The following is a 12,582-nucleotide window of genomic DNA, read 5'->3' on the forward strand; positions in this document are numbered from 1 at the left end:
CATGAGAAGGGTGGCAGAAAATATTAGATTCATAGTTGCCTCATATGTTTTAAGTTTTCTGATACAGTTGCAATGAGTTTTATGCCCTTGGTTTACTTAAATGAAGCCTTGGAAGTTTTATATTCATTGGTAATGGAAGGTCTGTGGAAAGTTTATCAAGATATATGTTTTAAGGTTTACTTTGCATCGTTCAAAGAAACTAGTTAGTGTGGAAATTGCAGTGGTGGGAAATAGTGAGTAACTATGATCATCAAACTGGAGAGATTAGCTTAAAAGTTAAAAAAACATTTATATTTGTGTTTTGTCTGTTTCCTTTTTTTTACTACTTTAGTACATTAATAAATTTAAGGAACAATTAATTCAATGAAAATTTGTAAATATTAAACATTCAATATGCATTTGGCTCCTGTATAATAACTAAAGTAAATAGAATGAAAAATAATTTAGATGGTGTAAAAACAGGCAAGTGATATAACTTTTGTTTTTGGCTAAAGACGTATTTATTTGCCTATTTACTTAAGAACTAGAAAAACTATTAATACCTGTTCATGAATATACAATCTTTTAACATTCTTGACTTTTTAGGGTGTGATTACAAACTGTGACTACAATTTTGCAACCCTGTGTGGTTATTTAAACCCTGCTGATGCAAAACACCATAATATTAGAGATATTATACCCTCTATAGTGCTGCCACCTATTGATAGTTGTGGGAAAAAAATACCAAAGGTATGAATTTTATTTGTATTGAAAGTTAATTAAGATATAGCTTGTATTGATTATATTCTACTCATAATTTTTTGTTTCTTTCCTTTATATTAATCTTCATATCAAATAGCCAATTTGTTTGTGCTTTTGTGATAAATAATATTCAGCATTTTATAGTAAAAATGTTAAATATCCAGAAGAAACTTAAAAGTTAAATAGGTTTTACTTAAAGCAGGGATAGCTATAATTAGTGTTGCTAAAACAAGTAAAAACAAATGTATTCTTCAGTAATTCACTTGTATTTATTTACAGAAAGCTCTTCTATTTGTTCTTTAGATTTTTATTTAGCATGTTTAACTATTGCTGTAAGTTTAACATTTCATCAACATTATAATGAAGTATCACGTTACTACATTGCTTGAAACTAAATGCTCAGGTAAACTAAGTATAGTTTCTGAAAATTTGTTGTATTCATAGGACATACGAAAACAACAAGCAACAGGTCGTACTCGAGATGGCGCTACATTCCCATTAAGTATCCTTATTGAGCCACTGTTGAATATAGACACCATACAATCAGAAGAATTAACTTCAGGTATTATAACATAGTTGTAAAAATATAATTAACTCATGAAATAACCATGGATATAACAACTTGTGTGGTTTTTAAGGAAAACACAAATTTTCATGAAATAATTAGGCAAGGATATCACAGTTAATAGCAGTAAACTTGGACATTTGAGTTTCTGCCAAATAGAGTGAGAATCAAAAATCAAATATGGTTTCTTATTGCAAAACTACATGGTCATGTAAAACTTGCATTGTGTTACTACCTAACAGAATGGTGCAGTGTTTGCTTTACTGAGTACAAAATCTTTTGTTAAAAAGAAGCTTTACATTAAATGGTTATTTATCATTGTTTTTTGGTTTAATTCATATTCTGAATTTTTGTAGAGCTCATATATGATTTGTAGCTGAGGATTTTGAAAATGCCACTAAAATTGACAAGCAGCTTTAAACTTTTATTAAATAGTGTGGAGCTTGTTTACCTGTTTGGGCTGATTAAGATTTTGATAGCTTTTTTCCAACACTGAATTTTGCTGTTTCTTCCCATGCCCAACCTGAAAAATCAACTAACCCCAATTATGGCATTTTTAGAAACAATTTCTGAAGTATGTGCTGTTTTATTTATTTCCACAATTTCCCATAATCACTGTTCTTCTTTATTGCATGACAGTTCTTCTCTCCATATTTATTTTTCTCACCTTCTCTGGATATTAGGTTTCATGCTAAGCAATTTGCTTTACAATTAGTTGAGGGTGCCAGGATACTTCACCCTTCATGAGCTGTGGATCAATTTATTTTGACTTATCATCAAGCTCATTGTCTGTTTCTCGACTCTCAACAGTTGAGGTCTATTTTACCTATGTGTGGGGCTCTTCCTGATTATCCTGTGTGTTAACTCCTGCCCAGTTTTCACACAATTGTGTTGTCCTTACTTCTCTTCTGTGGTATTTACCTCCCATCTATCTTCTTTCTGAGGCAAAACACTGAGATCAAGGAACAGCTTCTCTCTTATTACCTTCATGTTGACATGTTTGTCATCTTTGGTTCTTGTTTTACACATGGTTTTTCAGTTGCTGAGATCTTCTGGGTTGCATTGTGGCCTTGTCCAAAATTAGTTTGCCACCTATTTATCAAAGGGATTTATGTATGGCCTCTCTTCTTTGGTGGTATGTTTTTGAACATATACCTGAGACTTTGGAATCGCATGTAGAGTCTGTGCATCAACACTCTACCCTTTCCTCTCTGGCAAATTGTTTGTCTTGGTGTGAACCATGACAGTCTCTCATTCCTGTTTCCCATTCTAGTCCTTTCTAGCCTTTATTTGTTCCTTCCTCGAGGGGTTTTTCATCTTGTCATTTTATTTAGTTTAGTTAGGCATGATACCAATAGTACTGGTGACTGCTCTGTTGGTTCTGGTCTATAGGGAGTTTGATTATGTGAATTTGTTCCCCTTTGGTGATCTTTTATCAGAGACCATAAGTCATTCAGTTTTTTTCAGAGGGACTTGTTCTCCAGTTTCATTTCCCCCCTCTCTTGTGTCTGGGGTACACATTTTCTTCCCTGTGTTTCAGGATCCTATCATCTGCCAGTGTCTGTCAGAAGCAGTACAAGATCTTTTGTTTCAACAGGCCATCAAATCTGTTCATCATCTTTTTCCAAGCTGTTTGTTGTCCCCAAGAAAACTGGAAGCTGGTGGCCTGTAACAGATTTGTCCTGCCTCAATCAATTTCTGAGTCTACCCTGTTTTATCCTGGAATTGTTTCTCACCCTTAGGTGAGCTTCTTCTCCAGGCTTGTGGATGACTAAGATTTATGTCATAAATGTTTACATGCATATCCCTATATTTTTTCAGTCATGGCCACATATTTCGTTTTCATCACTGGATGGTTTTTCAGTTTTGCACACTGCCATTTAGGCTTGCTTTGGCCCTGTATGTTTTTTCTTGGATGGTTAGAGTATTTACTCATCACCTACTTGCTTTTTGATTGGGCTTTCATCATTTCATGGATGAATGGTTACTGTTAGCTCATTCTTGACAAGAGTCCACGTATCACATTTATCAGCTGCTCCTGGAGGTAACTTGAGTGGGCTGATTCATCAAATTGGTTAAGTCATTCCTTCAACATATCCAATACCTTTTCCACTTGGGTGTTTATTTCATCACTCATCTCATGTCAAGCCCAACCTTCTCCTCTTCATTTTATGGAGCTTTCAGTTCTCCATACTCATACTGCTTCATCTGTTACAGTTCTATAGCTATTGGGGATGAGATATTCCATGGCATTCCTTATCTTCTTAAGTTGCTTGCTCTTCATGACTAGTAGAATCTTGCATGGGATGCTTTGCAGGCTCTTAGTAACCTTCCTTCTACCCTAGTCAACAATCTGCAATGGTGACTGGACAAGACATGCATGTTGGTAGGTATCCTGCTTCCTAATCTTTGTCCAGCTTTATGCATTTTCACAGATACATTCCTGATGGAATGGGGGCAGGGGTTGTTCAACAGGAAGCTTTGGGGTATTGGTCTGAAGCTGAGAGGTCTTATCATATCAACATCCTGGAGTTTCTTGCTGTATATTGGGTTTTGGTTCCTTTTTTCCATCTGGCCAGAAATCTTGTGGTATTGATCTATACTAAAAATCCTATACTGGTTGCTTATCTCCGTTGCAAGTGTGGAAGCCATTCCCAATTGTTCTGTATTCATATGTTGGATCTTTTTTTGGGCCCACACACAAGATATTCACATCATTGCATACTATGTTCTGGGTGCTTTCAATCTTGTTGAAGATCAGCTGTCTCATTTAGACAAAAGCTATCCAATGTAGTAGACTTTTGATCCTCTTGTTTTCTAGTGAGGTACTCCTCACATATATACTTTTGTAATGTTTTTCAACCACAAATTACCTCTGTTTTAGTCTCCAGTACCTTATCCTTTTGCTTTGGCTGTTGATTCTTTCAATCAGGATTTGACCAACAAATGCTTCTATATTTATTATTCCAATTGAAATTGGTTTCTTCACTGGGTGATTTTAATCATCAATACCACTCCACATGAAGTCCTTTTGACATCTTAATAACTGGCTCAGTTGTGGTTTCTGCAGCTTCTCCATTTTCACCTCACTCCTCTGTTACCTCTCAGTTTCCTTCTTTTTTATTAACCTCGTTTGGCAGTGCTTCACCCGACCCCTTTCCTGTCCTCCATTTCAATGCCTGGTTTATCTGATCTTTGGAAAGGAGATCTCACTTGTCCGAACAAGTAATTTAATTTCTGGCTTATTCCATTCATCCTTCCTCAAAGGATATTTATCAACATAAATGGATGGTTTTTCAACATTGGACCCTTGATCAAGATTATTTTCACTTATTTTACTCTCTGTTTCTTATATTGTGGATTTTCTTATTGGGTTTTCAGTTGAGGTTTTCTGTCTCTGTGATTTTGTTTTTATTGATACTGTAGTAGGGTATTTACTTCTCCTAAATCTTCCCTGTTGATGTGTATGTTTTGGATTTATCATCCATTATGTTTGGCTGCTCTTCTGTACTGGGATGTTAAGGTGTTCCTTCACTGTCCCACTTTGCCTCCATTCAAAATAATTTTCACATGCTCTTTGTTTCACCTTTTCTTTAAGACTTATTTCCTTTTCCTCTTAGCCTATGGACATCAGAGGTCTGATATATTTGTCATCGTTGTTTCAAGTACTCTCTATCATTTGAGACATTCTACTTTATCCAAATCATTGTTTCTTCTGCAAAACTTCAGCAGCTAGGGAAGGTAGCTCATCCTTTTTGCCAATTTTCCTTCCTTCCATTTCCCACCTTTATTCTAGGCCTGATCTGTAGACTTCTGTGTCCTGTGTACTCTTTGCTGATATATTGCTAGAACAACTTTCTTCTATGGTGCTTGTTCCTGCTTCTATTCATTGGCACCCATCCTCTATTAATGATCTTTCTCTTTCCACCTTCACCAACTGGGTTTGGATTTTGATACTATTGGTTTATTTCTCTTTATTATCTTTCTTCCATACCTTGTTCAAAGTGTCTTCCCATCAAATGCTTACCTTTTCTCTGAGGTCTCATTTTCATCATCCATGGGAGGAAATTCTTCAGTTGGGAATATGAATTGCTCTTAATATGTTTGTCACTATTAGCATAACATCATGGTTTCTTACTCTTTGGGATAGTCTTCTGCCTGTAGCCATTCTTAAGGTTTTAGTGGGACTTTGACTGGGTAAGTTATATTTCATTATTCTTTTCTGGTGTCTTTTTCCATTTTTATTAGTATTACACATTGTTTGGATTCTGACCAGGTATTTTTTAACTGTTCAAATTTGCAGCGACAAGCCATTTTGACTTGCATCTTATAATTCTATGGCCATGCAACTCGCATTGTAGAGATGGGGTGTGCACAAGGTCACTTATAGATTTATCCTTATGACAGAATTGCTTTATAAGTTTGCTCTTACTGGACCGTACCCACCTATGGACTATGCAGGTAAAACAAAATGGGATAGCTGCCCATCCCTGCCATATCTTGTACTGAATAAATTGGTATGATCTGCTTTTAAAAAATAGGGTTTCTTGGTTACTCATTGTACTCTCTTAGATATTGATGTTCCTCTGTACTCTCCACAATGTTTTAACACCCTTTTCGTCTAGTGGAGTTTAATTGTCCTTACCACTTTCCAGTTTCAATCTGCTGGGGTGGTGGACTGTGGTGACATCCTCCTGAATGGATTAATGAAATTCAAACAAAATGTAGAAATGATTATAAAACCATTCAATTGAGAGTAAAGTGGTGTTTTGCTGGTGTAGATGATAAGATATCCTATAGTAGAAACATAGAAACAAATGAGAGTGAGACATTAAAATTGCAGTTCACTCCTTTAGTTAGAATTCCTCATTCTACTACTATGTGTATGTCAGTTCCTAGTGGCTAGGTTTTCGATTTAGAGTTGAATCAATTAACATAAGTCTTCACACATGTATTACAGATGCTTATATTTTTCCCTCATTTATACTTCATCACTGTTGTGAGTCAAGATGGAAGTAATCGTGGATTTTTATGGTTCTTGCCTTTCTTCTATCCTTCAATGTTTCTTGTATCATGGATGTTTATGCACTTGGGGTGATTATGGTCAATTTCAAGTTTGAAAGGGTTTCCATTGTGTAGACATTTTGATACTGTTTATGAGTTGGGGGCACTAGATTCCCTCTGGTTTCAAGAACTTGAAATGAAAATGGTATCATACTTTTTCCTACCTCCATCAGATAGCTGGGTTTTGGATTGTAGTTGACTTGTCACCAGTAATACTCTCATCCTACCCCCTAGATGGATGTTGTTTTCCAGCAGGATGGTTTTGGATGTATTTGACTTGCCATGTTCAGTCTGTCCTGCCATAGTCACTTGACAACTTGGAGCACATCTTTTCCTTTTTACCTACTTTTATAATTTCATGGATAGAAGTTTATAAACTTTGCATGTTTTGGATCACTTTCTGGCCATAGTTCTCTCCCACTTGGATGTGCTCATCTGTTTTCCACCCATATATGCAGCATCTTTCTTGTTTAGATATGGTGTGGCTTCTCTCATCATATCTTAAAATCTGACTATCTTATTTTAGGGAGTGATCTTTAAATGTATTCAAAGGATGCTTCTTTCTTTCCCTTCATCTATTCAGTGAGTGAAGGTAGTATACCATATCACAGTTTATCATTTTCCTATACTGAAAGTGTATTTCCAATAGATACTTATCTTTTCTCACACTTTACTCTCTTCCTCCCTACTGTAAACTGGTGCTTCCATTTTATACCAAAACTCAATGATAGTTAAGTAGAATTGAATAGAGGGATTCATGTGCATAATGAGAGCATGTTGCACTTTTATTGATGGGGGATTGTTGCGTGATGATTTGCATGAGAGATGGATTGGAATTAGTCAATAAATGGAGTGCAGAAAAAGGTTTGTGACATTCATAAATAATTTTGCATATAGAGGGCAGCACTAAAGAAGCATTATTTATGTAAGAAAGATAAGTACCTATCAGAAATACATTGTCAGTGTAGGAAAATTATATCTTTCGTGGTATTCATGTAATAAAAATTTCATACAAGTCAGTATATTCTGAATGACAATCAAAAACATCTTATAACATATATCTAGAAGTTCCCACTTGTAACTTTTGGACAAAGTAAGCAATGTGTATGTAAAGTTTTATGCTTTAACAACACAGTTTGAATGAAATTGTGTTTTGATAGGCATATAAAACAGTTTTTATATCTTAAACCTTTCCAGACACATTTATTACATTTCACTAATATTCCATCCATTACACTTTTTTCTATTTTTCAAGAATATTACACGTATTAAATAGAGTTTAGTTTGAAAAATGAATTGGAAACATATTTCAGTAGAAATTTAAAGAACAATGAAACCTGAATATCTATTTAAATTTGCATACCTCACAATCAAGTACAATGTCTTGATTACAATTTTTGTTTTTCATGGTGCATGTTATTCTGTTTTTATGGGAAAACTTAAAAGTTGCTAATGTTTTTTCAAATACTTTTTTGGTGTCTTTCATTCAATAACATTTTTTTTTTTTGTTAAAATCTGTTGTTTAACTGTCTAATCTGTGTACAGTAACTTGTGTGATTTTAAAACAAATAATATAGATTATAACTAAATAACTTTAAATAATAGTAATTTTTATGATGTAATGTAAATTATCTATTCTTAGAGTTAACTTGACTACACTAATTATGTGATTTTAAGCACTGCAGATTCTGTCTTCTGTGACTTTCAAATAAACACTATAGGTTTTGAAGAGTTAGCTTTAACTGGATAATTTTTGTGATTTGAATGTAAATACTACAGATTCTAAATAATTAACTCCATTTAAATAACAGGTTATTTTAAAGTAATCACTTTGTATTCCAGCTTTGCACAAAAGCTTCTGTGAATTAAAAAAAAGCATGTGAATTGTGACTTTTAAAGAACTATTCTCAACTGCAGTAACTTCTGTGATTTTAAAGTAAATCCATTAATTTTTGGAAAATTATTTTGGTATATGATAATGTAATTAAGGTTGAAATATAAGACTGCAAATTTAAATATATTAATTTCTATATTGGTAACTTTTGATATTTTGGTTTATTAAATTAATATCTTAAACACAAGTCATTTACTTGAATAGTTTATAAGTATAACATACTAAACTTTATGCTGTTTTTGAAAAAAATAATTGCATTTTAAACTACTAAGAATTTTCTTGTATGTCAGATATTCAGAATTTGATGTTCGTAATACTGCTTAATTTGGTAATTTGTATATAAAATATCTGAGGGCATTTGACACATCTAGGTTTTCTCCTTACAGAGAATCATTCTGAAATTCAGTTTCTGGCTACTGTTTGGGTATTTGCCAACATTAGTGGTATGATCACTGTTTTTCCTGATGGCACCATTCACAGCTGTAATGCAAATTTTTCACTGATGTTGTTTGGCTACAGTCAGAGTCAGCTTATGGGAAAGGTAAATGCAGTATAATATATAGCTTTTCTAAGAGTATGTAATGAAAAATATTGTGGTAAAGACAGTTCAATGCACAGTGTAGGAATGTGTTGAGTACTACATGAATAATCTGAAAAAAGTAAAAACTGGAAATTTGGTAGAGATAAATGTGATGCAAAATAGTTAAGTCATTATGTAATGCTAAAGAAATGTAGGCAGTTTAATGTATAGAGTAGGATAAATAGATAGGGTTTAGTATGTTGTTGTTTAAGAGAAGTAGTGTTAATGTAATATGTACTGTGGGAGAGATTTTATACATGAATATTCAACTTGAAAATAACATATTCTAAACTTTGGGAAAAGTAATGGTAGTGAACTTTGTGGTATGGGAAAAATGAAGCTACAGTGATATAGACTTTAAGGTCTGAAGGTGTTACAATTTACAATCAGGAAGAGATGTTAAAATGATGTTATATGTATCAATCGAAAGTTAAATAAAATGTTTATTATGGAAAAACATGGTTCCCTGTAACTCAACAGTAAGTCTGAAAGCTCAAACCACTAAAACTTGAGTTCTAGTACTCATGGTGGGCATAGCACAGATAGCCAGTTGTGTTGCTTTTTGCTTTGAAAGCAAGTGGATAAAACCATTAAAAGATGATTTAACATTTAGCCTTGGGCAGACAATCTGAAATATTCAAAAAATGATACATTTGGGTCTAGATCAGGGCTGTAAGTTAAGGTAGATACTGTATGTTATTTGTCTTAGGCTGTTGTTGCTGGATAGTGTATATTTTGGTAAGTGGTATAATCTTTCTCAAGGTATTTACATCAGGTAATCAGTGAATTATTATCCAGAATGCCACAACATAACAGGACATTCGTGTCATCTTGATCTATTACAAATAGAATGATTTTAAACCAGATAAAATATAGCCACACTTTTTTAAATTTGATGAGGAACCCACTTTTCAGAAAATAAAACTTTGTAAATGGTTTGAATGGTTATTGGGGTATTGAAGAAAATTTTATTATAAATGTGACAATGCTTTAACAATATTATTTCCTCATGTGGTACAAGTACAGGGTGTTCAGAAAGTCACTGTGCAGTTTTGTCTGTTAATAAATATATAAGTGCACAGTGAATTTCTGAACACTGTGTAGTTTATATAAATACAAGAATATATATTGAACATACACACACACACACACACACACACACACACACACACAAACAAACAAAGAGGTTACATTACCTGAGATTACTTAACAGATTAGCAAAGGTATCTTTGTGTTCCAAGGTTTGTTTAAAATAGGACTGTTTTGTTCAGTTAAGGTAGCTTCCTCTATTTGATATTTGTTGATGTTTGTTTCTTTGTTTACATTTGATACGTGGTTCAAAATCAAAATTCACCAAAAAATTACACTGTCTATATCCCCTAGAATTCCACTCATTGATCCAGTCAAAAACATCATTATACTAAACAACCTTATAAACACAGCTCCAGCATTTTGCTTAACTGACTACATGTATGAAGAAGTCAACTCAATAATGTATTCTTTCATTCATACCAAATTTCCACACAACTACTAGAAGAAAATTCTTAAAACTCAACTCACAAAATTAACATTAATAAACCAAACAACAACAACACAGTATTACACTGCACTTTACCAATCATCCCTGAAATCAGTTCAGTAATAATTAATGGAGAAAACTTGCCTTTAAACATAAAATTCCTGTTGACTTCAAATTAACTTAACTTGGCTCTTAACTAAAATTATTACCAAGTAAAACTTGTATACAATTATACAATACTAACATCTTTTACATAATAATGTGCAATTACTGTTCAGAATTCTATATAGGAGAAACCAGATTTACTGAGACATATTAAAATAACCCTCCCATGTTTACCACAATTGGAACTTAAAAATCAGTCTATATAAAACACTGTAATTTTAAACAGGTAACCAAACATCAACAAATACAAAATAAAGGAAGCTGTCTTAATTGAACAAAACAGTTCAACCCTAAATCAACACCTCAGGGTAACAAGATACTTTTACTTAGCTGTTAAGCAAGTTCCAGTCATGTGGTCTCTCTCCCTCTTTTTTTTTTTAACCATACTCTTTATATACATTCCTGTATTTATGTATATGTAAACTACTTGTACTTCATGAGGACATAATCTTGTCAAAACATTATACATTTATAATAGTTTTCTTCATTACCAATTCAAGTCAATCACAAACTTTTGTACCGATATTATGATCTACTCCAACTCCTATATGTGGTTAAGATATGGTCATATCTAAAGAATTATCCATGTTATCCTCAGAATTCAGATCTCTCCAGCTAAAACAGTTTTGTAGTAGGATTCATAGTTCCACATGATCCTCCCAAATTTCAGTGCTCAAGACACTGTGAGAGACATCTACTTGTATTTGTGACTGTGATAAGCAGTTTATGGGCTATGTTCTTAGCAGCATAGGGCTACCTTACCCCTGTGAATCATAGTTAAAACCTGAATGATGGAGTTAATACTGAACATGTGTTGTTTTTTTCACAATATGTGAATTAAGGAATGGTGAATTTCAGGTGGATGACTTAATATTCCACATTAACAGGTTCAGTACTCACAGTGGGTTAGGTTATGGGTAGGCAGCATATTTTAAACTACTAGGTCACCAATATAACTCCGAATACCCATTCTAGTTTGAAGTTATTTGAGCTGTCATGTGATCTTGATTTCAGTTGGCTATCTGTGGAAACTGATGACCTTCATTTAACCCTATCTAGAAATACACAGTGGAATTCTCATGCAAATGTATGTGTGGATGATCCCATTTATAGCTGGAGGTGTGGTGTTCGAGTACTTCTAGGTATACAGTGTACAATGTGGAAAAGATAAAAGATTTTAAGGTGTAGTTTTGTTGAGTCTGTAAAGTATGGTAGTACATTATGTAGGTATGTTAAAGATGATATTTGTTTAAAAATTGACATAATAGTGAAGAATGGAAGTTGTATTACACACTTTCTGTTTATTTTCATTACAATATACTAAATATCAGCTTCTTCAAAGTGTTTTAGCTATTCATAATAGAGTTACATAGAAAAATATACTTTTATAGATGATCCAAAGAAAGTTTTGTTCTTAATGTTTCATAGTAAGTGTGACTGTAACAACAGAATTTCTAAAACTTGCCTACAGATAAAAGATTTTTTTTTTTTTTTAGAATATATCAAATTTAATTCCAAGTTTTTATGATGATCTTGAGTTTCTGGACACAGACTCGATGCCTCTTCCTCCATTAGATGATGACGATGAAGATGATGATGATTCACATGTGGTTTGTCCATCAGATGGTCGTACAACAGCAGAGTCAATTGTTACTGATCCTCCAAGGTTACTTTCTTAGACAAATTTTTGTGTTTGTGATATGTCAATTAAGACTATGTTAGAAGAACCAAAGAAATAATGTCAACCATTTTTTCTCAATAACAAGTCCCTGCTTACCACATGACGTTTCACTGTTTTTCAAAATGCTAGTGTTTACTTTCATTGTATGAATTTCAAATGTATGGTCATAAAATCAGTTTTTAAATTTTAAAAGCTGCTATGTTTGTATTATTTTCCAGGCTTCTTTTGGAAATTAAACAGCACAAAAATGATGCAAAAGTATATTTAAATTTAGGATGAAACAGGAAAAACATTGTATCTGTTGTATTTACAAATGCAAATAGTTAGATTATTACAAATCTTATTTTCAAAAATATGTAATACTTAAGTGTGT

The 12,582-nt window shown here is 33.2% G+C and overlaps 1 protein-coding gene across 3 annotated transcripts in view; it reads left to right on the plus strand.

The window, feature by feature from the left end:
* LOC143249647 (PAS domain-containing serine/threonine-protein kinase-like) overlaps window positions 1-12,582 on the plus strand; it is a 93,005-nt gene that overhangs the window by 48,547 nt on the left and 31,876 nt on the right. For all 3 annotated transcript variants that reach the window (XM_076499894.1, XM_076499895.1, XM_076499893.1), the window contains exons 6-9: window positions 586-729; window positions 1,186-1,303; window positions 8,651-8,805; window positions 12,025-12,194. In XM_076499894.1, coding sequence (XP_076356009.1) covers window positions 586-729; window positions 1,186-1,303; window positions 8,651-8,805; window positions 12,025-12,194 — 587 coding nt within the window. The remainder of the gene's footprint in view (window positions 1-585; window positions 730-1,185; window positions 1,304-8,650; window positions 8,806-12,024; window positions 12,195-12,582) is intronic.

The sequence above is a fragment of the Tachypleus tridentatus genome, chromosome 4 (genome assembly GCF_004210375.1).
Source record: "Tachypleus tridentatus isolate NWPU-2018 chromosome 4, ASM421037v1, whole genome shotgun sequence".
Lineage (NCBI taxonomy): Eukaryota > Metazoa > Arthropoda > Merostomata > Xiphosura > Limulidae > Tachypleus > Tachypleus tridentatus.